The sequence below is a fragment of the Sitophilus oryzae genome, unplaced genomic scaffold (assembly GCF_002938485.1).
Source record: "Sitophilus oryzae breed Bouriz unplaced genomic scaffold, Soryzae_2.0 scaffold_812_pilon_pilon, whole genome shotgun sequence".
NCBI classification, from domain to species: Eukaryota; Metazoa; Arthropoda; class Insecta; order Coleoptera; family Curculionidae; genus Sitophilus; species Sitophilus oryzae.
In genome coordinates this window covers 633,713-661,219 of record NW_022147431.1, presented here as the reverse complement: position 1 = coordinate 661,219, position 27,507 = coordinate 633,713, and the positions used below count along the sequence as shown (strand labels likewise).

The 27,507-nt window shown below is 31.5% G+C and overlaps 1 protein-coding gene across 1 annotated transcript; it reads left to right on the top strand.

Moving 5' to 3' along the window:
- The first annotated feature begins 1,985 nt into the window (after positions 1-1,985).
- LOC115889246 lies at positions 1,986-18,086 on the top strand. The gene is made up of 6 exons (XM_030909191.1): positions 1,986-2,266; positions 6,620-6,804; positions 12,410-12,705; positions 12,760-12,990; positions 14,442-14,728; positions 17,855-18,086. The coding sequence occupies exons 1-6, from the start codon at positions 1,986-1,988 to the stop codon at positions 18,084-18,086; spliced, it is 1,512 nt and encodes a 503-aa protein (XP_030765051.1).
- The last annotated feature ends 9,421 nt before the right edge of the window (positions 18,087-27,507 follow it).

The window sequence follows — 27,507 nt, the reverse complement described above, 5'->3', positions numbered from 1 at the left end:
TTAATTTTGTACTAGTTTATAGCACTTGGTGGTATAATCTCTAACAAAATAATATCAATCATTAAATAAAGCATAAACGAACCAATAAATAAACAAAAAGGTTAATTTATTTAATAAAACGTACAACGTACGGCTTTGTATGCCGATTGTCGTGTGTATGAAGAATAAAGTCAACGTTTGTTCAGTACAATACGATATACTGAAAGAGAAAAGACTATAAAATACGGAAGAAAAATGAGAAGTTTATTACCTAATTATTATTATTATATTTATCCACTTAATCCGGATCGGTCGACAATAGAATTTGTGATATTTACAACATTATGTAATTAATTGATTATCGGTCCTATTATGTAACTGAGGATGTACGTAACTAAGTAATAGAGCATATTTTTTGGTTAGTTTATTTAATGAAGCGTACACACGGCTTTGGTTGCTGATTCTCGTGTGTCAACACGACACGTACATCCTTAGTTGCATAATAAGACAGATAATCTATTAATTCCAAAACGTACTAAAAGCGCAAATTCTGTTGTTGAACAATGTAATCAGTATGATTACAGATTAAATAATTATGGAGGTGCATACTGAAACATTAAACGATTCATCATTGTGTTAAGTTATACCTTCACGTAATTTAACAAAAGATCAATCATTTAATGTCTCACTTCACACTGGCTCACTCCATTATTATTTAATACTGATTAGAATGGTCGACAATAGAATTTGCACCATTTACTACGTAATACAGCATATTTTTTGGTTAGTTTATTTAATGATATAACCGATAATGTACACACGGCTTTGGGTGCCGATTGTCGTGCAACAAAGAGAAAAGAGCGAGAATTTTCCCAAGCGTATGAAGTTGAGCTCCGGATTAAGTGGATAGGTAATAATTTTCTCTCCCCGACTTACAAGATTGCCATAGCGATTCACTTCTAGACATGTAGGTAAATGATGACTAAAATAAACGACCCAAGATTTTCTCTTGCCGACCAGTATATTATCGTAGTCTTAAAGAAATTAGAATAAAATAAACTATGTTAAATTTATGATTATGATTAAGTGGATAGGTAATAATTTTCTCTCCCCGACTTACAAGATTGCCATAGCGATTCACTTCTAGACATGTAGTAATGATGACTAAAATAAACGACCCAAGATTTTCTCTTGCCGACCAGTATATTATCGTAGTCTTAAAGAAATTAGAATAAAATAAACGTATTATAAAAAAATGTTAAAAATGTTCATGTATACTACTGAAATGAAGATAATATATCTAAGCTAAATGTAATCTATTACAGTTGTAGTAAAATGAGTAACTAATTGTCGAAAATCCAGATCCAACCCTAGATGCCACATTTTTTTGAAACGTCTACTTCTGCGGTTTGAAATTTTGATGCAAAATCTGGCAATACCGCTCAGAAGAAATGTGCCCACCCATACCCACCCAACTTTTTTCTCTTTTTAATACATTTGATTTGCCATTAAGCTGCCTACATCACTGTCTTACACGTTAAAATCCTATACACAGAGTTGACCTGTCCCGATGTGTATATATATATATATATATATATATATATATATATATATATATATATATATATATATATATATATATATATATATATATATATATATATATATATATATATATATATATCTATATCGAAAAAAACTCGATCATACGGTATTAGAGAGTTTAATAAAAGCACAATTGCAAAAAGAGCTCGCAAAAGAGGAAGAAGTGCTTTGAGTGCAATAAATGAAGTGCTTGCCAAACCTGGCAAAATCATGAAGAAAGCAAACAAAAATCGTGAATTTTGTGCCATGATAACGCTGGATGTGCAAAATGCTTTTAAGTCAGTTCCCTAGCTAAAAATAATCGCTGTGATGGACAAATACGCTGTGATGGACAAATAGATATGGACATATACTAAAAATAATACAATCTTATTTAAGTGATCGCTGGATAATATCGCAGCATGGGAAGAAGTATGAGGTTACTGCTGGAGTATCACAGGGGTCTGTTCTGGGACCAGTATCTCTGGAATATCTTCTGTAATAAAATATTAGAAACGGAAAGAGGAATATCCCTAATTGCATACGCAGACGACCTAGCGATTGTAACTAGGGCAAAATATAAAACAGAGCTGGAAGACAAAACTCAGCATTTCAGGAAATTGATAATGTGGAAACTGGCCGAAATGGGGATACTAGTGACGATAAAAAAACTGAATTGGTATTACTATCTGGTAGAAGACAGGTACCTACAATATATCCAAAAAAATCCTTTATGGGTATTTCGCCACTGCACTGTAAGAAAATCTACAAAATAAAACAGTTATTTTTGTAAACACTTCTGCGTTAAACCTAAACGGACACTGCTTATCAGAAGTTATGTTTACAGTTATACAAAATTTGCCTAACAAAGAAAAAAATGCTTAACGTTTCGGAAAGTTTATCTCTTTCCGTCGTCGGAAGCAAAAAGAAATATAAAGAATAAAGAAAAAAACTATTTAAAATATTTAAATTCAACTATTCGAGAACATTTTACTTTTTTAAAACAGATACGTCTACAAGAAACCGTTGACGTTCTATTAAAATGACATTATATCAAGTTAAACTTTTTAAAAATAACTATTTTATTTTGAAGATTTTTCTTGCAGTGGAGTGGCGAAATACCCATAAAGGATTTTTTTTTGAGAGATGAATCCGCCACACAGGTATAGACATTTTTTACCTACAATATAGATAAAGATTGACGAGCATTATATACAGAGTCAACAAGCAATCAAGTATCTAGGAATGTATTTAGACAAAGTCGTACGAATGACATCACATATTAAAAGAATCTATGAAAAAGCAAATACGGCCATTAATAAGTTTAGTAGGCTCATGTCGGAGGTCCAAGAGCAACAAAGCGAAGGGTACAAACAACAGCTGTACTTTCTTTAATGCTGTACGCGGTACCAGCTTGGAAATCTGGATTGAAGTTTAAATCCTATCGGGATTTATTAGAACGACTTAACCGTAGAATGGCAATAAGCATCATATCGGCCTACAAAATCACTCCAAGAGAAGCAGTTACAGCTCTTGCAGGAATGGCTCCAATAGAACTGCTGGTGAAAGAACGGGACCTCATTTATCAAAGAGGAAAAGATTAGGCTACGGAGGCTAAGCAGATGACTTACGCACAGTGGCAAACAAGATGAAATGAATGCCAAGGGTGGGCTAAGACTTTTATCAAAGACATTAGAAAATGATGCCAAGAAAATGGGGTGATATGAATTTTTATACATCACAGGCTATGACTTGTCATGGGATCTTTGACTCATACCTGCAAAGAATATAAATAAAGAGGATGCCACAACAGGTGGATACCCCAGAGCACACCTTGTTTGTATGTCCAAAGTTTGAAGCTTACAGGGTACAAACACATAACGAAATTGGGCAAATTACGAAAGACAATGTAGTAGAAGTCCTCCTAAGAGGCGAGGATCAGTGGAAAAGTAGACTAATGACAAATACAGGGTGAGTTTCCTACGATGTTCTCTATGGGTATCTCGGAAACTACTGGAGATAGAGAGTCGGTAAAATGGGGAGAGAATTGCAGTGGGGACATAAATATGCGACTTTCAGATTTTTGAAAAAGTTCATGGCTTACTAGATATTTCGAAAAAAAAACAAATTTTGGCTATTTTAAAAATTGTCCCTAATTCCATTATAATCTATTTTAAGCGTAGTTTACACGGGCAAGTAAATTGTCGCAAGTATATGTCTGAGAGCACTTCTACCAAACTTGCATAATGTAAACAGTATCCGAAAGCGCTCTCCCAGCAAGTCACAAAACTGGCAGGGAAGTGGTTGCGACGAAAGACGCTTGCAAGTGTAAACAGGTTGGGAGAGTGCTCTGGCAAGTTAAAATTTATTTCCGTCTTGTTGAAAGTTTTTGGTGCAAGTGATTTTCGAAGGCGTGTTAAATAACGATATTAAAATGGAGCATGTGGTTGAAAGAAGATACCATCACTTTGATTAATTTATTTGAAAGATTTATTTACTTTTTTATATATTTATTTATTTTCTATCATTTCTTATTTTTTTTAATAACATCGCGTAATCTCCAAGACTAGGCCTTCTGGCAATCCATTCTTTAACCCATATATTCTTTTTCTAGATTTTCTTGACTGTTTGCGTAAAATTGCAAAAAGACGAGCAGTGGCGGCAGCTCTCTTTTTACGGCGCGACATTTTTCTTCTAAACAATATACTTGTGCAATATATACTATACCGTGTATACGTGCATGCAATTTCTTGCTCAAAGCATATGCCTAGAAAGTACTTGTTGCAAGAAATTGCTTTAAAATTTGCTTAAGTGTAAACACTATTGCAAGTTACTCTAGCAAGTTCTATCGCAATTTTCTATCCCGTGTAAACTACGCTTTAGACAAAAAGTTTTCAGATACAAGTTATATAATAAAAAAAATATATAAAAGTGTATAATCACATTCCTAATGAGTTTGTGTTCTCCGATTTTTTCTAAAGCCTGTCATTTTTGACATATGACACAAACATATGTTTTTTAAATGGAAACCATAGCTGGCCATGACTTCATAAAAAGCGCCATTTTTAAGCTTTTCAGGGATATAAGCTATAACATGTTTTTTTCGACAAATTACTGAGTTATAGCCATTTCTTATCTTTCCTGACTAATTTCACTTAGTTGGTATGGTATTCTTATTCTGTTATTTATTTAATTATTATAATTTATAACTTATAAAAAGACAGAATATTTGATTAAACGGTTCTTTACAATTTACACTACACAAACTAAAACTTAAAACAATAATATCACACATACACTTTTATTTTAGTGTATGTAGTGATATTGTAACACAAGTTATTTTAGAAAATGTTCAAAAAATATACCGCATAAAATCTAAAATGGATAGGTCAGTTGATCGAGGAGGCCCATGCAATTAGTCCACCTCTTCCTATCACTGAGTTTGAATAATTATGATATAAATAATTTTTAACATTTCTCTCATTACGGAGGGAGGCGGAGTGTCATAATGAAAGTCATGTTGGAACCACTTCATTGATGCGCGAGTCTCTAAATTTAACTTTTCTAACATGTCTTGAAAACCGTTCTCTAAAATGCGTATGTATATACATATCCTCAAAAATGTATGGCCAAGAAAAGTTGAACCAATAATCTAACACGCTTTACTTCATTTGAAAAATTCATATTTACAATTTTTGGTTATTTTAATTTACAAAGTTTGTATGTGACAGTTTGATATTTCTGAGAGCAAAGACAATTGAACTTGTTTCCATGGCTAACTAAGTGAAATTGTTTAAAAATGATAAGAATACGCTTATATCGCTGAAAAGCTTAAAAAATGGCGCTTTTTATGAAGTCATGGTCAACTATAGTTTCCATTAAAAAAACATAAGTTTGTGTCATATGTCAAAAATGACAGGCTTTAGAAAAAAGCGAAGAACACAATCTCATTAAGGATGTGATTATATAAAACTTTTTTCTGAAAACTTTTTGTCTAAAATGTATTGTAATGGAATTAGAGGCCATTTTTAAAATAGCCAAAATATTTTTTTTTCGAAATATCTAGTAAGTCATGAACTTTTTCAAAAATCTAAAAGGTGCATATTTATGATCCCACAAAACTGCAATTCTTTCCCCATTTAACCGACTCTCTATCTTCAGTAGTTTCCGAGATACCCATAGAGAACATCGTAGCAAATTCACTCTGTATAAGAAGGAAAATATAGAAGAGGAAAAGTATAGACATTGGCTATCCTAGCCAATAAAGGATACTTTGTGAGGTTAAAGTAATGCTTAGGGCAGTTCCAACCGCACTTGAGAGGGAAAAGAGGGGAAATGGTTTTCGTCGGTCGCTACAAGCAAACCCGACACAACCTTCTTTTTTTGACAGTCTACCAGCAGATTTCCTAAACTCGTTTATAATAAAAAAGGGAAAAGACCACATGATCTATCGCCGACCGACTGCTTCCTGTGGAGAATACTCAAAATTGTCATACAGCAATTTAGATTTTATTAATAATTTAGAACAGCTTTGTATTGTGACGCGTGAATTTTACAATCATTTGGGGTTTTGTTTGGCTGTGAATGGAGGATTATGTAAACCTTTTATATTAGTATTGTTTAATAAAGTTCCTTTAGTTGTAAATATTTCTTTTATTTGTTAATTTATTTCGGATGGTATGTGGTGTGAGCCTGTGGGGAGGCCTGCAAGGGATCGGAGTAATGAACAGCAATCAAGTAATACTGCGAATACTATCTTCAGTTCAACTAATTCTTTTGTAGGTGATCATTTTAATTCAGAAAAAAGATAATCAAACTCCGTAAATTCTTGTAAACAAATAAAAGTGTGACATCGAATTTGACAAAATCACATTTTTGCTATATAGTATTTTAATTGTAGCTTTCTCTGGGCCGTTTTATAATTTTTTAGTAATTTGAAGGTAGATTCTTGCAAATAACTTTTAGATGCCTATTCCAAATAAAACGAAATTCTAGACGAAAGTACAACTTTAACGTTATTAATATTAACTAATATATAAATAATTTTCATTTTTAGATACAAACATGTAGATTATGTGACAAAAATTAACTATATACTTTTCAAATCTCTTTGCGATTTATTGAACGCCACTCAAATAAAAATTATAAGATCAGATTGGGGATTCAGTAGCAAACTACCTAACGACTCGTATACGAAGGGTTTATTTGGCGACATAGCTTTTAAAAGAGCCGACATTTCAGGTAAGAAATAATTGTTAAATTATCTAAATTAGTTTTTTAATTCTTTTTTACAGCGCTTTCAGATGGAACGAACCGTCCGCAACGTACCGTCCGTCGTGTTTTTTTTCAAGATAGCCGTCGGACGAACTCCGTTGAACGGATCATACGCGCCCATGTGAAATTGTTCATATAAACTCATGGTACTTGCTCGAAGTCGCGGACGCTCCTCTCCATCTGAAAGGGCTGCTAAATATCAGATTTAAATAAATTCTTTAGTCATAATCGGCTTAAACAAAATTTCAAGATTTACTTTTTATTAATAACAATATGAAGTACTTATTCTTTTTTGTACTAGTTCTACCTAGCATAAAGGGTATCCCAGGTTGAGAGTGCATTATAAGTTATAAGATTCTAGAGAATTACAATATCTATACAGGGTGCTACAAATTCGAGGTACGAGCATTGGTATCTTGGAAATCGTAAGAGATACGAAGATGGTAAAGTTGCCCTTTAGGATGTTCACCAAGATGCCATCAAAAAAGTTTTAAAAATTTCAAGGATTGCTGAGTTTTTTGGAAAAAACCGATTTTTTTGAAAATCAATTTTATTTTTACCTGGCGTTACTTTTTAGAAAATCAAAAAACTAATTGCACATTCTAATGGCTACTTTATTAGGGTTATCTGATAGTGTTTTTAGATTTTTAAATTAGCTGATAATTTGTGAGATACACAGGCCAACTTAATTTTTTTAAATACGGACCTGCATTTTTTATTTGAAGTTTTGAAAGAACTCGATCTCCTGAGTACAATGATATGCCACACTTGATACCTTTTTTTAGGTACCTTAACAATAACAAAACTATTTAATTATTATTTAAAATAATTTCAAATCCCACTCTGTTTTTTTAAATTATTTAATCTGATTATATTCATCGCAACAATATGGATCAGCGCTAATTAACATTGAATCGAGCCAATTGAAAGATTCAAACAAATAATACCCAGGTCAGCAATATAAAAATATTATTTATAACTTTTTTTTATTTTCATTTTGAAATCTCAGTGTACCATCTAATTATATGCATAATATTAATCGTAGTTATTATAAATAAATCAACTTCTACAAACTAGTTTCTAAAACTAGTAATGCTCTACATGTTCGAAAGGGTTACCACCGTCCCTAATGCACAAATTAATGTATTTTTCGTTCAACCTTATTTATAGTTCTTTGAACATATCTTCTTCTTATACTTCCGAATGCATTCTGTACTCTTTATTGTAATGTCGAAATGTATTGTCACTTTTAAAAATGACGGCAAGTAATGCCCAATAATTTTATATTATTTTTTATTATTTAATTGCATTTGATTATTCGTATTCGATGTTTTACTCCACGTCATTGTTAAGTTTGAAAGCTTGCCAATATTGTAACGATGAATAGATTAAATAATAAAAAAAACAGAGCCGGACTTGAAATTAGTTTAATTAAATTGTGTTCAAATGTCCGATATAAAAAAAAATATTAAGTGTGGTATATCATTGTACTCAGGAGACCGAGTTCTTTCAAAATCTGAAATAAAAAATGCAGTTCCGTACTTAAAAAAAGTTAATTTGCCCTCTGTATCTCACAAATATCAATTAGATAGCCCCAAAGATATTTAAACTCGGGAGATACAACGATCCATTCAAAAAACGCTCTAAACCTTCAACACACATTGGTTTGTGAAAATCAACGAGTGCGAGAGAGAATGGACAAAGAAGGGAATAGGGTATCGGCGCAACGGCAACAATGTAGTTGTTTACAAAGATAAGACGGTTGAGGTCAATTTCCAGTGGCGTGCCGATCGACGTCAGTATTTTAAGGAAATTAAAATAATTGTTTAATAAATTTAAAAAAGAATAATAACACTTACATATTTGTCGCATTGTAAAAAGTTGAGGGAGAATATTAATAGGAAAAAAATAAGTTGAGGGAGGATAGCGAAATAAATAAAAACCGGCATAATTTTTTATTATAAGATGGCTTGTCACATAAGAATAACGATTAAAAAATCAATAAGCGATTTTTACTTTATTTTATTAAATAAAATATCAAATTTTGGGTGTATTAGTAAATACAGTTTCAATATCTTGTTCCAAACCTTGTTCATCTCCGGTGAATGAGACTCCCTCTATTAGCAATAACAAAATAAAATAGTTATTTTAACCTAGTAACACAATATTTTACCAAAAACTAATATTTGTAGACTTCACATATTTTTGATAAAAACTTTATTATTATATGTATATTTATTATATATCTATATGAATTTTACAACTACTAAAATGTGTGTCTAAAGGGATCGCACCGCGATTAAAAAACCGATACAATGACACAAAGTACCAGAGTGGTGCGACCCCAAAAACAAAATAGAAATAAATTAAAATATAAAAATAAACAGAATTAAAAAAAATAAAATTAGATAAAAAAAGTGAAAATATAATTTTATAAGGGATGAGCGGAGATAAGCAGAGAGGCATAACGAAACAGTGTAACCGAAACAGTAACCAACGACGGGCATATCAGAAGAATAAGAACCTCACAAATCAGTCGAAGAAATTATAATTTTTTAAATGATTTATTGTTACGAATTTAGTAAATGATTTTTAATTTGTTTTTTATAATCTGTAAAGGATTGAAATTTGAAGTTATTAGAAATATTATTCCACAAATGTGGCGCTATGAAACTGAAAGATTTTTGGAAGTTAGCGTTCGGTGTTGAGGAATTTTAAAATAATGCACTTGCCTAGTCGAATGATCATGGTCAACGTATGTATATGAAACAATGAGAACAAATAGTGTTCATAGAGGGAGTCTGCTCTGTAGTTAAAACTCGATAAATGAATGTCATTAAATGAAATTATTACAAATCTAAACAAAATTATTTGATATTATAATACAGTCATCAGAAAAGCGATAATTTTAGAAAATCATAAATAAAATAAAATGGCGATTGTTTAGTAAACGGTTCTTCCCTTAGTCTTAAAAAATATTTAGTTTTTTTTTCTCTAGTTTGCAAAGGAAAATTCATATTGTTTATAAATAATAAATGTGCAAAGAATTTCAATACGATAAAACGTAAAAATACAACAAAATGTAGTAGTCATAAAATTCATGTAATAAGTACATTAATTATATATATGTCAAAAGATGTCCAATTTACATTATAGCAACCAAAATTTAAAACAAAAGCCGTATTAAATTGTAACGGCAACAAGAAAGTAAGGCCGCAAAATTCCATTTTTGGTACACCCCAATAAAATTTTCACAAAAGGTAGGTAATGATTTGTCAAACCCAAGTGGGTACCTAGATTATACTTATTCAATACCCTTTCTTAAAAGAGAAACAGAAATTGTTATTATGTTATTAGTAATTAGTACGTACCATGTACCTTTTTCTACAAATAATTTAATTAATAAATATATAATTTAAAAAAATAATAAATTAATAAATATACAATTTAAAAAATAAACCTAAAAATAAATATAATTTAGAAATCTGCTATTTTTTATGTCTAGGTCCGCCTCTGATCTACAGAGAAGAGGATATAATAATATACCTAACCCTACTTATTTTTATTTACCGGTGAAAAGTTAAATTTGGATTTAAATGATACACTCTCTTGTACACAATACATGAATGCACCATATTTTCAAATTAATGTCCACAGAAGTCCACAAAATAACGGAGCTTGATCGGCGGCATAGCAACATTGCAACGGGAGAATCTAGGAATTTTCATTCATCCTCGAAATCCGTTGTACTATGCCGGCATATTTCTAAAACTGACGTTGCCAAAGTGCTTTTTATTATTAAAAGAAACACGATCATGATATTTTTATTCCATTATAAAATTTAAAATAGTTAAGCAGTTAAGCATTAAATGAAAATATTGACGTTAGCAAATTAATGTACTTGATATATTATAGAAATATAACGAAATTATTTATTACTTAATAATTGGTTGTGGTATTTAATCGAATACTAATACCAATATACAGGTAAATCTTGCAAATGTTTTCGGTGTAAGAGAGATGCGAAAATAAGGATAGAATAATGGCCGATGAAGGAAAAAAGTAAACAATTGTATCTCTTGAGTTTAAATATCTTTGGATAGCCCTAATAAAGTAGCCATGAGAACGTGCAATTAGTTTTTTGATTTTCTAAAAGTAACGCCAGGAAAAAATAAAATTGATTTTTAAAAAATCCGTTTTTTCCAAAAAACTCAGCAATCCTTGAAATGTTTAAAACTTTTTTGATGGTATCTTGGTGAACATCCTAAAGTGCAACATTGCCCCAATTTTTTCGTATCTCTTACGGTTTCCGAGATACCAATGCTCGTACCTCGAATTTGTAGCACCCTGTATAGGAGATTTTTTTTCGCATCATTGTTTCACAACGAGATCTTTCGATTAAAATATTTTCAATATGACAGCTACGTTCTTATTTTAAATGGGCCTCCCCCCACATTTTTATTACATATTTAAATTCCCTATAATTTTTTCTGAATTTTGATATCAAACATTCTATATCTAACACTAACTGTTTTTGAGAAAACATAATATATTTAAAATTTTTGGGGAAAAAAACTGCCCTTTAAAATAATGTATCGCCTAAACGCCAAGTTGAGTGATTACCACAGCCACTGCGGCAGAAAGAGAAAACACGTGACTATCTATTTCAAGAATTCAATTGTTCAAATGTCAAATAATATTGGCCATAGCTGTCTTGGAATTGAACGGTTAAAAGTTATTATAAATATTTTTTTTAAATGCAATCCCCATTTTTTTTAAATTTTGCTAGTTAAAAGATTTTTCAATTTGTTTCTTTTTGATTATACATATACATGTTCCTATACCTAAAATAAATCGTTATTAAGTTATTTAACATTACGTTTTAAAGCGACTTATAATACGAGACGATACAATCTTCTTTTTAAAAACTTTATTTTACTTTTACATTAAAGTTACAAAAAATAGAAATACAAAAGTTAAAATTAATACATCTAAATTACTTCAAATCAAATATCTGTCTGAATATAAAATTGTCTGTTAGAAAACTAGGAGATTCGCAAAATGCACACTAAGCACTATCCGGCACTATGTCAGCAGTTTTCCGTTGTATAACTAGCGTATATTTTTCTTGATTTTAACCAGTAGCCTGTGACTTTAAACGTCAAGCAATGTCAAACAATATATCTGGCCATGTCATATTGTGACACTGAAATTAAAAAAAATCGTGTTTATTTCATCGATTGTATTTCCATGCCAACTTTGCGGCGTTTTTTTTTTCGATCATACGGTAGGTATATTATTAACAATAATATCCACTTTTAGATATCACTAAAGTGCGAAAATACGAGATATGTTTTTGAGAAAAAAAATCGAATAATTAGTTTTCTGAGAGAAGGAAATAAATTGTTTGATTATTTGACACTTAATGTCAAAGGAAGCTAGATAAAATAAAAAAATATATATTATGCTTTAAAACTAAATCTTAAATAACTTAAAAAAACATTTATTTTAGGTATATGAACATGTGTAGAGAACAAGTAAAGAATTGAAAAAATATAAATTGAAATTTTAGGTACAATTTCTTTTACTCCGGCTTATCGACTAAAGTACTTGAAGTATATTTTTGCACCGTTGAAAAATGTTGCTATTAAGTTTATATTTAGAGCTCCACCTTTAGCTTACTATTCTAATTTGTTCACAATGCCATTTAATAAAGTCGTGTGGATTACAATAGCCGGTTATGTCGTGCTATGTGGCTTCATTATAAAAATTATATTTTCATGGGAAGTTAAAGAAGAAGATTTTGTAGCAATATCTAGAAATAACGATGAGAATAAGCCTAGTACTATGGATATTGTAATGATGCAGGTAATTTTATATTATTATTTTAACCCCACGATTACATAAGAAAATGTTTTTTAGATGGCTATAATTTGTCAAATGGATTTTTATCACGAACCAAAAAGTTTGTCTGGAAAGATGGCTACTTTTACATTGTTAATCTGTACCACATTTCTATATACTGCGTTTTCAGCGAGAATTGTTTTGCTACTGCAATCCAATACCAATAGCATTAAAACACTGGAAACGCTGTATAATGCAAAACTGGATTTTGGTGTAGAAGATCAGTCATTTAATCGGCACTTCTTTCTTGTAAGTTATTTATTCATAAACATGTTTAACCGAAACATATACTCAGGGGGTGATCTAGATTTCGGGAAAGGGGGGGCTAGACACAACAATTTAATCAAAGTAAGATCCGGAGTCGTTTCTGACAAAATCGCCTAACAGTTAAGTGAAATGAATGGAGAGTTTTTGTCAATATTTCTTGCTCAAGAACAATTTTGTTTAATACAATTATTAGTAAAGTACAGTACGTCTGACCGTTCTGTAGCTACGAGGTATCCGTGAGAGGGGAAACGATATTCTCTCCATGTTTTTCGTAAAAAATTAGACAACGCGTCCCATCAATAAAAAATCGACAAATTTGCAAGTAGCCAATAAAATCAGTGGGCGGAGCGATTTGCGGTGACGTACTCGTCAAGTCGACGTATAAAATATATTGTTGTTTATTTAAATGTTTTTTGTCCGAATTCCTTTCAGAGACACAGATCCAGCAAACGTACTGTACGTCTACTGGATTTCAAAAATTATACAGGGTGTTCCAAAAAGTTTAAGGGTAATTTCTTAACCACGATTCTGCTTAAACTGCTTGACGTAAAAAACTTATTTTTGGCAAACGGATTTTTCGAAAGTCAAATTCCAACGAGATGAAACTACCCCTCAAATATTATCAAGTTATATAATAATATCGCCATATTGTTTTTTCTCATGCTGACATAAATGTGAGAAAATTTTATCCAGTTTGTACGTTAATGGAAATTCTTGCTTTGCTTTATCATCACTATTACAAATGATTAATTCGACGCGAACGAAGTCGCTGGTATACGCTAGTAGATTATAAAATATATCAATATAACATAAAACGATATGTAATTAACGGAAGATCATCGTAACAACAGCTATTTTAGAAACGTCTAGGTGTAATTATTTCACTGAGATTTATGAAAATAAAATCTTTTGCCTCCGGTACAGATACCGCCACCTTTTGGAAATAGCTCAAAACAAAACAAAATCGAACGAGGCAACTAAAAACGCCAAAAAAATCCCCCCTCGCTCTCCTCACGAGTAGTTTTCAGGCGCTTTTAAGAATCGAAAGTAGGTCGAGGTAAACCGAAGTGGGTCAAGACAACTGGAAATAAATCGAAATGCGTTCAAAGCTGGGCGACGAAATGCGACCTTGACATGTTTCGAATTGTTTCTGGCCTAGTGTGTACGCTGTTTAGGATTCACAAAAACAATTCAAAATTACACAATACATCACCTGTGAATTAAAATGCAATAAAATCTTACAAAACATGCTATAAAATCATATAAAAATAATGTAAATTTGTACTGAGACCATTAAATTGTTTAAAAGATATTTTCTAATACTGTTCAGGATAACTTTAACCGTATATTCTATATACTATAAAAATATGTAAATGAAACAGCATATTGTTAAGACATAAATTATATTATTATCTTTATTTTTTATTTTACAGGAACCTTCTGACCGAGCCGATGAATATTGGAGAAATTTAATCTATGAAACCAAAATAAAATCATCCAAAGGAGACAACTTTTTTCCCGTCTCGAAGGGAATGCAACTTGTAAGAGATTCGTATTTTGCATTTAATGTGGAAATGAATGCAGCTAATAATGTCATTTTGAACACCTTTACTAATAATCAAATATGTACTTTACGAACGGTGGATACTATTTACAAAACTGATAATCCACATATATTTTGTCATAAAAGGTCTCCGTACATGGAAATGTTTATTGTAGGGTAAGAATTTTCATAATAGTATATTGTCTTATTAGGAGTAAAAATGATACATCTTGTGGTGAGGCTGTACGTTTGACATTACCGACATTGTTCAACATTACCGACATTACAAGCGAGAAGGAGGATCTGTCTCCATTTTCTCCACCTCTTTAACTTGATCTCTCCTTAGACCTGATACCGGTATTGCCCGGTATCTATAATAAAGGATATATCCCTCTTTCTATACTGCGTCCTTGGATTTGAGGTCAATTCCTATTGTGAGGACCTGACCATGACCCTCGTTCCTGGAGCTGATGACTCGCCAATTATGTCCTTACAAAGTTTTGCACCTGGGTGCCGCGCCGTACCGCCGAGCGCCTCAAACGAGTTACAACAGAGACACCTTAGACAACTGTTAAGAATCAATTGGTACGACCATGTCTCAAACGTATCGGTCCTTGAAAAAGTTAACTGCGAGAGTATTGAAGTCATGATTACAAAGTCCCGCTTAAGATGGGCTGGTCACGTATGCAGAATGCAAGAAAACCGCCTATCGAAATCTCTTCTTTACGGTGAGCTTTAGACGGTAAGAGGAAACCCGGTGGACAACTTAAAAGATACAAGGATATTTTCCATGAAAACTTAAAGGGTATAAGTATGCAGTATCAGTGGGATGAACAACATCACGTATCGGGCTTTTCAGTCACAGAAAAGCTCATTTCAAAAAAACGCATTGCGTAACCATATTCTGATGCGTGTCAAATACTCGTCAGCGAGTAATGGCAGTAAGTAAGTCAGCCTGGGTAAGGCCTAGCAGGTAGGTGGAGTCTTTACTGTTGCTTACAAGTAAGTAGTTACGAGTGGCTAGGGATAATCGGTCCACTTCTACATAGTCCCGAATGTAGAAGTAAGGGGTAAATACAATGGGGTGCGCCCGGTACCCCAATGTTGAGACCAGTAAAGTCTAGTCTTCTACCTAGTCCTTTGACCTGGTCCCGCCAGCGTAGGATTTAGGATTTTGGTGAGGTTATCTCCTCTTGATTGTGAACGGGAAACGTCCTAACCGTTGGGTGGACCAAATGAAGACAATAATAGGTCATAGTCTGCACGAGGCCAGTACTACTGCGCAAGACAGAACAACATGGAGAGACACCATAAATGCGATATCATAATGTCACGAGACTATTTTTTTCACGAGACATCATAATGTCTTATAGAGTAATAGAAAGGAGGAGGAGGATCTCCTCTTGGTCCGGGCGGTTAAGCCAAGACAACCACACCCTCTAAACGTGAGACATAACCACAAGCAGTAGAGGGTGCATGGTATGACAGACAGGATAGCCCCGTCCGGCATCGTTATATGTCTTGGAGCAATCCCTGGTTATGACACTACAAGTCTATAGAAAATTGACTACATTAACCCGTTCTTCAATCGCGTTGGTCTCTGATCGACGAAAGGATCAAATTCTGAACGTTCTATTCGTGTTTAGATCTCCTGCAGATTTGTGTATCATTTTGCTCCATTTTGTAAAGTTATTCGTTAAGTTGGTAATATTTGGTTAGTTGTTTCTTCTTTATTGGAGTATTAAAAGCTTTTATTACCTCATTTACAGCTGTCGTATTCTGTTCGGTCACTTCCTGTTTTACCGGAAATGACTTCAACTTTTGATTTTTAAACGGTACTCTTTGTATTTTTTATTCTGTTTGATAGAAAATGACATTCTGAATAGAATAACCTAACCATATGTTACTTTTACAACCGTTTTTAATTTAAAAAGTGGTATTCTAGTACATGACATTAGTCTATGGTGGTATTTTAAAATTCAATCTGAAGTAAAAAAAAACTAGTCTGTGCTAAAATTACTAATTTTTAATCAAGGAACGATGGAAAATAGGTTTGATCGTTTAATATTTTTCGTGTCTGTTCCAGACCGGTTAAAAGATGCCAAAGTTGTATTTTTAATCATCACTCAATTTTTTCAAATGGGATAACAGTAACTCAACATATTTTAAAAGAGCATTTTTTGGCGAATAATTTGGTACCACATATTTGATATTTCTCTATTCAAATTGTTGTTTTATCTCTTTTCGTGGCATTTTAAAAGAGCATTTTTTGGCGAATAATTTGGTACCACATATTTGATATTTCTCTATTCAAATTGTTGCTTTATCTCTTTTCGTTGCATTTTAGATTGAAATATAAAATACTCTTTTTTTAGGCAAAAATGTCAAAAGTTGACATACATAATATGATAAGATATGATATATCTTTTATAGACTTTCTGAACAAATCTTCCAGAATCTAATTTTCTATCAAACAAAGCAAAAAATACTGTTCGGTCACTTCCTGTTTCACCGGAAATGACTTCAACTTTTGTTATTCTGTTTGATAGAAAATGACATTCTGAATAGAATAACCTAACCATATGTCAACTTTTACAACCGTTTTAATTTAAAAATGGTATTCTAGTACATGATATTAGTCTATGGTGGTATTTTAAAATTCAATCTGAAGTAAAAAAAAAAATAAAGACTGTGCTAAAATTACTAATTTTTAATCAAGGAACGATGGAAAATAGGTTTGATCCTTTCGGTTGAGCATTTTTTGGCGAATAATTTGGTACCACATATTTAGTATTTCTATTCAAATTGTTTTTTTTCATTTCATTCATTTGTTTTCGTGGCATTTTAGAATGAAATATAAAATACTATTTTTAGGCGAAAATGTCAAAAGTTGACATACATAATGTGATAAGATATGATAATGTCTTTTATAGACATTCTGAACAAATCTTCTAGAATTTCATTTTCTATCAAACAAAGTAAAAAATAATTAGGGTAGGTACCGTTTAAAAATCGAAAATTACAATCATTTCCGGTGACAGAAAGTGACCGAAACTAACTGTTTATAAACTAATATTGCTTTTTATCTGAAAAAATTAAAAAAAATATTATAAGAGTAAGCCACTTTTGAAAAATTGTATTAGGTATACAGGGTGTTTCAAAAGACATGGGCTATCTCTCGGGGGGAGATTTCTCACGTAAAATAAGATTTATTTTTTTTTATATCAACATAGTTCCTATTCTGCTTTGTTTAAGTTGTCATTTTGTCAATTCTATGAGGCTAAAGTTACTCTATTTTTCTAGCTTGAGACGACTTTGCGAAAATGGAATTCATGACAGGGAACATAGGAATTGTATTACTAAACAACCTATTTGTTTAGGAAGAGGAAATATTTTTGTAAGCGTTGGATTAAAAGAAGCTTATTTCTCTTTCATGGTGTTTGGAATTGGCTTATGCTTGAGTCTACTGATATTTATCATTGAGTTGATATCGGCCCACCATCTTCGTAAAAACAATAATGTTATAGCATTTTAGCATTGTATTATAACATAAAATGATAATAACCTCACTCATGTTAGTAACTCACTAGTAGTTTTCTGTTTCGGTTTACCTAAATATTGCTTAAGTAATAATAGTACAATCAATTTGGCATCAAAGAAGGTGTAGAATCCCATCAAATTACCCCCGCTCTCATACTTTGCCACTCGTAAGTGGTCCACTGGAAAAGCTTAAATTCGAAAATTCGTGTGGTGGGGGGACCACACCGTTTTTGAGAAACTGAAAAATATTTTAGATTCAATTGTCTGGCTGAACCGTAGCGTAGGTCCCAATTTTATGGAACAAAAAATGAAGAGAATTAAATTCTCTACATTTTTACTTCAGTAACAAACCTCTAAAACCTACGGGAACAAAGTTAGAGGGCTCCAAAATCACCCAAACGCAGTTTCTTGCATATTTCTGTGTGAAACCATTTTCTTAATGTCGGAAAGTTTTTAAAAGTAAAGAGCATAAAAAACCTATCAAATTGATGTGTAACTTTTTTACGCTTTACTTTTTACGAAATATATTGCATTCATTTCCACAATATGTATGCATCTTTCATGAAATCAATGACGGTTGATAGCGCACTGGAAGTTACCTTCTCACACACTCGAACTGAGGATCGTCATAATATTCTCTGATCGTTTTGAGATTTTTTACGTGCGCTGAAAGTAGCGTTTTTGAGAAACTGAAACAAAAAATTTAGATTCTATTTTCCGGTTAAACAGAAAATTTTATAGAACAGAAAATGAGGAGAATTCAATTTTCTACAATTTCATTTTTCAGTAGCAAAGCTATAAAACCTACCGGGACAAAGTTACTCCGCACACGAACTAATTGCTTACTATGTCAAAACCCTCGTATCTACAATGCCGAAAGACATCAGCTGATCAACTAGTTAGTGCTGGAATGCAGATGCAGACCACAGTGAGGGACACGACAATATAATGCTCGCGCAGCAGCCCGCGACATTGGCCGTTATACAGGGTGGCGCACCTTATTCGCCTCGGTTGATTATACGAAAACGAAAAGATGTAGAAACAAAATATTTTATGCAATAGGCACGTGCACAATTTAAAATTATTTTGAATTATACAGTGTGTTTCAGAACTAAGATACATACCAAAGTTATATTTTTTCTTATGGAACACCCGGTATTTTATTTCATTTTTGGATTCTTGGGCCCAAAAAAAGACATTTATTATAAGGGTTAAATATGTTTAAAATCTTTGGCTTTTGAGATATTTAAAGATATTTAAATTTGCATGCTGCAATAGAATAGATTATTAACATCCTGTACATTACTTTTCAGAATTAATTATTGTACTGAGTTTAAAGGTAAAGGAATACACTTTACTGAAAAAAGGCATTGCTTCCTTAAATTTATACAGGGGTATCAAAAATTGCTGATCTATTTTAAGGATTTATTTCATATAAAAACTTCGTTATTTTAAATGCAACACCCTGTATTTTTTTAAATAAACCGAAGCAGATTAAAATGCTCTTTCAAACTATATTAGGGTTTCCTATATCTATCTAACTCAGATTTTGAATAAAAAGCGATTTTTAAATAAAATTGCAATCAAGATGGCTGATGTCACCATGGCAATTTTCTAGTGACAGTTAGTAACTATTTTCAAAGTCGATTTCAAAGTCATTAGATTATGGATATTATTATTTATAATTTATAACAGTTTACTTAGATTTACCTACAATAGTTTAATAAATAAGTATTCATTATTTTATCAAGAAGAATAAAGCAGTGTCTGCTGGCGGAACGAATGGATATGTTTCTAGTGATTTTATTTTGTGAGGAAAATTGCTTCTTAGCCTCAAGAGCTTAAAAAGAGCTCAAAGGTATTTAAAAATAGGAATCTTCCTGATAAGCATTCCTTTGAAAAATTACTTGCCCTATTTCGCAGAGCTGGTAATGTGGTTTATACAAAAACCTGTTAGAGGCAGAAACCTGTCATTGGAAGCGAAGAAAATGAATTTGTCGTAATTATCTCTTTTATAGAAAATCCATATATCTACAAGTTATCGTAAAATAAATCAAAGAACTACTTCTTCGTTTTCTTGATAGAATAATAAATACATATTTAATAAATATTATTTATTAAACTATTGTAGGCAAATCTAAGTAAACTGTTATAAATTATAAATAATAATGTCCATAAACTAATGCCGACTTTAAAAATAGAAAATTGCCATGACGACAGCAACCATCTTGATTGCAATTTTATTTAAAAATTGCTTTTTATTCAAAATCTGAGCTAAATAGGTATAGAAAACCGTAATATATAGTTTGAAACAGAATTTGAATCTGCGTCGATTTATTGTAAAAAATACAGGGTGCTGTATTTGAAATAACGAACTTTTTATATAAAATATATCCTTAAATTAAATCAGCGATTTTTGATACCCCTGTATAAATTTAGGAAAGTAATAACATTTTCCAGTAAAGTTTATTTCTTTACCTTCAAACTCAGCACAATAATTAATTATGAAAAGTAATGTACAGGGTGTTAATACACTATTCTATAGTAGCATGCAAATTTAAACATCTTTAATTATCTCAAAAACCAAAGATTTTAAACATATTTAACCCTTATAATAAATGCCTTTTTTGGGCTTAAAAATGAAATAAAATACCGGGTGTTCCATAAGAAAAAATATAACTTTGGTATGGATCTTAGTTCTGAAACACCCTGTATATTTCAGAATAATTTTAAATTGTGCATATTGCCTCCCCACATATACCCATAAAATATTTTGTTTCTACATTTTTTTCGTTTTCGTATAATCAACCGAGGCGAATGAGGTGCGCCACCCTGTATCTCGTAAACATCGAAACTTAAAAAAAAGTTACATATCAAATTGGTAGATTTTTTATGCTCTTTTTTTAAAAACTTTGTTATAAAATGGTTTCACCCGGAAAAATGCAAAAAACTGCGTTTGAGTGATTTTGGCGCCCTCTAACTTTGTCCTCGTAGGTTTTAGAGGTTTGTTACTTAGAAATGAAAATGTAGAGAATTTAATTCGGTTTATTTCTTGTTTCATAAAATTTTCTGTTGGACCTACGGTTCAGCCCGGAAATTGAATCAAAAATGGTGGGGTGGGGGATATGAGTTTTTGAATTTAAGCTTTTCCGGTGCACAACTTACGACTGGCAAAGTATGAGAGCGGGGGTAATTTGATGGGAGTTAAAGTGCCAGATTAGCTGTACTATAATATGGAAAACTAAAATTAATAATTTAGGTATAATTCGGAGGGCGTAAATTTGCCACAATTTGCACGTTCTATTTTGTATCTTAACTTTTTCTCTAAAAATATATAATCTGGTATACATCTCATGCTAATATGAAGTTAAAAATATAGAAGTATCAATCAATAAAAAAATTAAAGAAGGAGCAAATCACAAACTTAGGTTAAGCGCTCTATGGGATCAGAGCCGGTGTGTATTAATTTTATTCAAAAATTTTAAAAATATAATGCTCGGTAGACTTAACCATGACAATAAACTGTTATTTTATTTTACGCCGTTAATAAATGTTAGTAGTTTATAAAATTGTTATCAAAATATATATTTCTATTAAAAATAAATCAGTTATTATTTAATAATGCAAGTATCAGATACTACTAAACTACAAGCACGTAAGTCAATTGGCTGTACGAGTATTCCGTTGTAAAACCAGGCGAACCAGACCGGTAAACTACGGTCAAGAGCGGTTCCTGAAAAACATCGGTTTGATACGGAACGGTTTGGTAAAATACTGGAAACGTCAAATGTTGACGTTTTCTAAATTTCAATACCTCTATTATAAAATTTATCTTTTATGCATTTTTAATGTACCGTTTACATTTGCTTCTTCTTTTCAATGGAATTTAATATTGAAAGTACTTTATTAATAAACTGTTAAACTCGTTAAGCAGCTCAAGTGAAGATTTGCAGGTCCAATATTAAAACAGATCAATAATAAATAAACAAATCTATTCAATATTTATATTTTTATATCTTACAAAACACTCACGATTACTTCTAGTCTTGTTTTTCATGTTTTCTTTAAATCTTCCTGACTTTAAGAGACAATGGCTGCATGATAAGTTTAAATGGTCCTAAAAAGTAATTCTATTTAGTTAATGAAATGTATTTACCTTTACTGCATACCTCCATTGCTTCTGGATGTAAATACAAAGTATTATCGCAAATTTTAGAAATTAAATGAGAATTTCACTCGAACTTCCAATATTTGCTTGAGTTCTGTCAATCATAGATAAATGAAACAAGTTTAGATTGGAAAGTGCCCATAAGGACAATGTAAACACTATTTGGCGCTATTCTTGCAACGGTCGCGACCCAAAACTTTTGAAAATTTCGGAGCGGTTCGGCTTTTTCCGGAATTTGTCAATATAAAAAAAAAAGTCAAATATTGTTTATTCAAATTTATTATTATTTTCGTTTTATTTTAGAAATAAAATACAATGTGTTGCATACAAGAAACTTTATTTTATATAAGGACGCATGTATGAAATACCTATGAAACATTGGAAACCGACGTTATGCCACGATACAGGATGGTTTTTGCATGCAGTTCACAGTTCACAGCACAGCTTTTTAAGTTTTTAATGCCACTTTTCCAAAATTATCACCGGTTGGAGTAAATAAAACTTGAATTAAACTCACAAGATAGCAATATTACTTTGAAAATGGACGCTATAAACACTTTTCGGAATTTCTTTAATGAGAGCGGTTTAGATTTTGAAAGATTATTATGATTTTTGAAGATTCTGACTTTGACAAGAGAAAATTATTTCTGTTTTTGTTTGCCGTTGTTCTTAGCGACCGCTATAACAGCGCCAGATCGCGTATAACGGTCGCGACCCAAAATAATTTCGCGACCTAAAATTTTTACGGGCTTTCCTATCTAAACTTGTTGCATTTATCTATGCTGTCAATACCTAAATGACATTGATTGACAAACAAAGCCAGAAAAACAAGCCTTCTAGCGCTGGTTAGTTTGGTGACTGGATTTTTCAGGAACCGTGTTCCGTAATAAGAAAACTTTTAGGAAACCGATAGAAACGGAACATAAAACAATAACCAAAGTAAGGTACGGGATACACCCTTAATTACTTTTTAAGTAGTAAATAAAAGCAAAAATTTAAGAAAAACTATTTAATTTGTTAATTCTAAGAGAATTTCATAAGTGATTGGTTTACTAAATGTAACGTATATAATACATGGTGTTTCTTTTGAACTACTCCTGTGTATTTTTTCAAAAAAAAACATGTGTCATCTCTCGTGGGAAGATTCCTGTAGTAAAAAGAAGAAATAAGATTAATTTTTTATATCAGCATAGGCCTGATTCTGCTTTGTTTCGCAGCTACATGTAGTTAAAATCTTATTTCTTTTTCGATTTATTATAATTTTCTTCCAAGTGCTTTTAACGATTCGAATTACCTTTGGAGTGTAAAGTTTACTATAAGTGTTACATATTTTAGTACTAAAAAAGTGTCGACAGATTATGGGACGTGCATATGCGTTATCACTGGAATATTTTTCTAAAAAAAACATGTACTGACTTCTCTCTTGTTTGTATAATTCTATAAGCGGTTTAATGCTGATTAAAAGTTATAATATCTTGATATTTTGTCGATTTTGATCTCCTTGATTTGACAAACGCAATTTTATTAATTACAATTATTAAAATTCAAATTAAATTAACAAATAATTTAATTAATCTGATTTATTGTTAAATTTAATTAAAATTTAAAATACTGTTGTTTGGTGCTACCTATAGGAAATTCAAGAAAAATATAATGGTATCGTTGATTCAAAGAATTGGGAAGATATGGAACCTAATGGGCAAATTCGTGACAAGGTTGATCTGATTTCTTCTTACAAGTACTGTACGGTGGAGCCTCTACTCGTTCTGCGGCCAGCGCATAAAATACTCATTTTTTCTAATTCGGCTAGCGAAGGCATCTCGAAAACTGTGTGAAACTGAAAGCGACCGTGTTGCTATATTAAAATGTTTACTATCTGTAATACGTCTGAAATTTATTCGTGTTAAACATTGAATAAACAACAAAAATAAAAATTCTTTGATAGTTACTGAATATTTCGTATGATTGAAAAAAGTCGTTTAGTTGGCTTGGAAATGACCACTATTGACATTTACCATAATATTTTACATGTAAAATAACAACGTTATTTATTTTCAAGCCAACTCTGACGCCGTTCTTTATTTAATCATGTAATATTATAATAAATAGTTTAATGATAGAAAATCCGTGTACTGTGTGTGAAACTTAGTGTACCAAAAAGCTGTAAATCTACGGATTAATCAGTAGTTCTGGCAACACTGTCTTCGGCAACCACCCACTCTGTCGACTGAAAGCAGAACCACGAAACATTATTCTCCATCAGCGCGCAATGGCAAAACTAAATCTCGGACAAGTTGACTAGCGGCGACGGTATAGCCAGCTATATCTCGGATAGGTTTTGTGCCACGAAATCGCCCATAAGTTTGCACATCTTCTTATTTCTGCAACCAACGATGGTATTATAAAAAAAGATAAATAGAAAATACTTTTTTTTTAAACATCGTTTGAACTTTATAACTTTGCAACTTGTTTAAAAAGCGGGCCATACATTATCAAACAAATTGCACAACAAAGCGATGCGCAACTTTGCGTTGCAAAACTGATTCAGCGGTCCATGCATTATCAAACAAGTTGCGCAACAAAGCGAAGCGCAACGTTCCGTTGCACAACTGCATTACCCATGCACTTAGTAAAATTTTGATCAAACTTTTTATTAAAAGGTGTGCATTGTTTGAGAAACAATCATGTCCTCAATTGCCATTGCTTCAATTATTATCGTATATACCCTAGATGATGTCAATGATACCAAAAAAAGCGAAAAAGAAAACAAATATTTTGGATGAATTTTTTGGACGAATGATTTTTTTCTAACTTGCATAATATAAACATTGAAGGTGGCTATGTTCAATATCGGAATTCTACAAAATATTTAGGTTTACATTTGGATGGCAATCTAAAATGGAATAATCATATTAACATTTTAACTTCCAATATCAGAAAGCTGTTTTGTTTGTTCATCCAATTAAGATTATATATGAATTTTGAAACCTTAAAAAATATATATTTTGCATTTGGCCAGAGTTTACTACAGTATGGCATTACAGCGTAGAGCTCTGCTTATAAAACATTACTAAAGAAAATCGAAATAGCATAAAAAATTCTTTTAAAAATAGCTCTATTTAAACCATATCACTTTTCCACTAAGTAAACCTTTGTTTTCAAGTAGTGGATATACGTCAACTATACGTGAGAAGTGTAATAATATACATGCATAAATACAAAAAATCGACAAGTAATAATAATTGTAACAATATATTTACTAGAGCCTATTCAAGACAAGATTCAAGCATACCGTTTATGAAATTTAAATTAACACAACAGTGTTTACTTTATATTGGTCCAAAACTATATAATCTTTTACCTGTAGATATAAAAAATGCCACAATGATGCGGTTTAAATATTTAATAAGAAAATGAATAATATCAAACCATTCCTATCGCAATATTATCTAAATACCAATATATCTATTCTGTTAGTGACTCTCTGGTATCCGTGCCTTGTAGTGCTGACAAGATTCGGTAGTATTTATTTGACTTGTAATATATAAGTCACTCTTTTTATTTCTTGTTTTTGATTATACATAGTGAACTTATTATGTAACTGCTAGAGTTTAGTCTACGCAACAAATTTTCTTTTTTTATTAGTTATCATTATTCCCACGCACAAGCTCTCAAGCTTATGTGGGATAATTTTGAAAACATGTTTGTAGTTTATTATAATAATTGTACATGTTTATAAATAAATAAATAAATAAATAAATGAAAGAACTAAAATATTGCACAATGAAGCGCAACACACACATACACTACACAACGCGCTGCGCAAACGCCTGTTGCACAAAATAATTTAAACGTTCTTGAAACTTATTAAACAATTGCGCAACGCATCAAACGTTATCATACATTGGCAGCTCGTTGCGCAACAGCCTGTGTTGCGCAATTTGTTTGATAATGTATGGGCCGCTTAAGAACTTTTTTCATATTTTTTATAAGGAATCAAAATTGTAATTATTTAAAACGTTAGCCAATTAATGACATTTTTTATTAATATTAAAATTTTTAAAGGTTGCTATTTTAATCTTCAAAATCGACGAAATATCAAGAGACAACTTCTAATCGGATTACCCACACATGAGGAATTTCCCCACGAGAGAAAGCACATGAATAGCATTATACTAATACTTCTTTAATATAGGAGGCATTAATTATACTCCTTCCTTAATCTTTTTATTCAGAGGTATCAATAGTTTATGTACAATGTGTTACAGTAGTATTTGTTAATATAGCTATTACTCTTGAAATATGGATTATTTTGTTCTGTTCTTTTGTGAAAAATATGATATCTCAATTTTGGTGATAGTAAATGGATCAAGAAGTAATTTCAGTGACTACTATATACAGGGTGTCCCAGAAATAAGTGCAAGTATTGTAACTGGTACTATAGGTCAACCCCAGAAACACGCCCATGATTTTTTCGCGAAAATTTTTTTTGAAAATTCGTAATTTTTTGAAAATTTTTTTAGAATTTTTTTTTAGTTTTTAGTTAAAAACATTATTTTTTGAAAATTTGGCAACATAGATATTAGATTAAATTTACAAGAAAGAAAATCCACAAAAGATCCAGTGGTTTTCAAAATTTTAGCAAAAAATAATTTTTTTGGAAATTTTCAAAGTAAAAAAATAACTCCGTTATTTTCGACTTATTTGAAAAACGATAAAGAGAAAATATGTTCCTTTTATCGAGATCTACCACCCCTTAAAATACTTGCACTTATTTCTGGGACACCCTGTATACAGGGAGAGTTTCCTACGATGTTCTCTATGGGTATCTCGGAAAATATTGGAGATAGAGAGTCGGTTAAATGGGGAAAGAATTGCAGTTTTGTGGGGTCATAAATTTTTTTCTAACATAAATAGTAATAGAGATAGAGCAATTTTTTACTATACGTTTTATAAATTTTCTATCAGCTATTATTTTTGTATAACAGTATATAACAGTATAGTGTTAATATAGATAAACCACAAGTATAAATTTAAGCATTAAAACAATTAAAAATAACGTTTAAGTATTATTTATTAAATAATGTTATTGTTTAAAAATTATTATTAAATTAAAGTTATTAAATAAAATGTGCTATGTCGTCATCCTGAGCGTCATTTTTGTCCTACATTAAAATACAAAAGTTTGTGCAACTGATCCCGTAGTACTGACCACACCTTGAAGAACATTTAAGACCCAGTTTTCTAC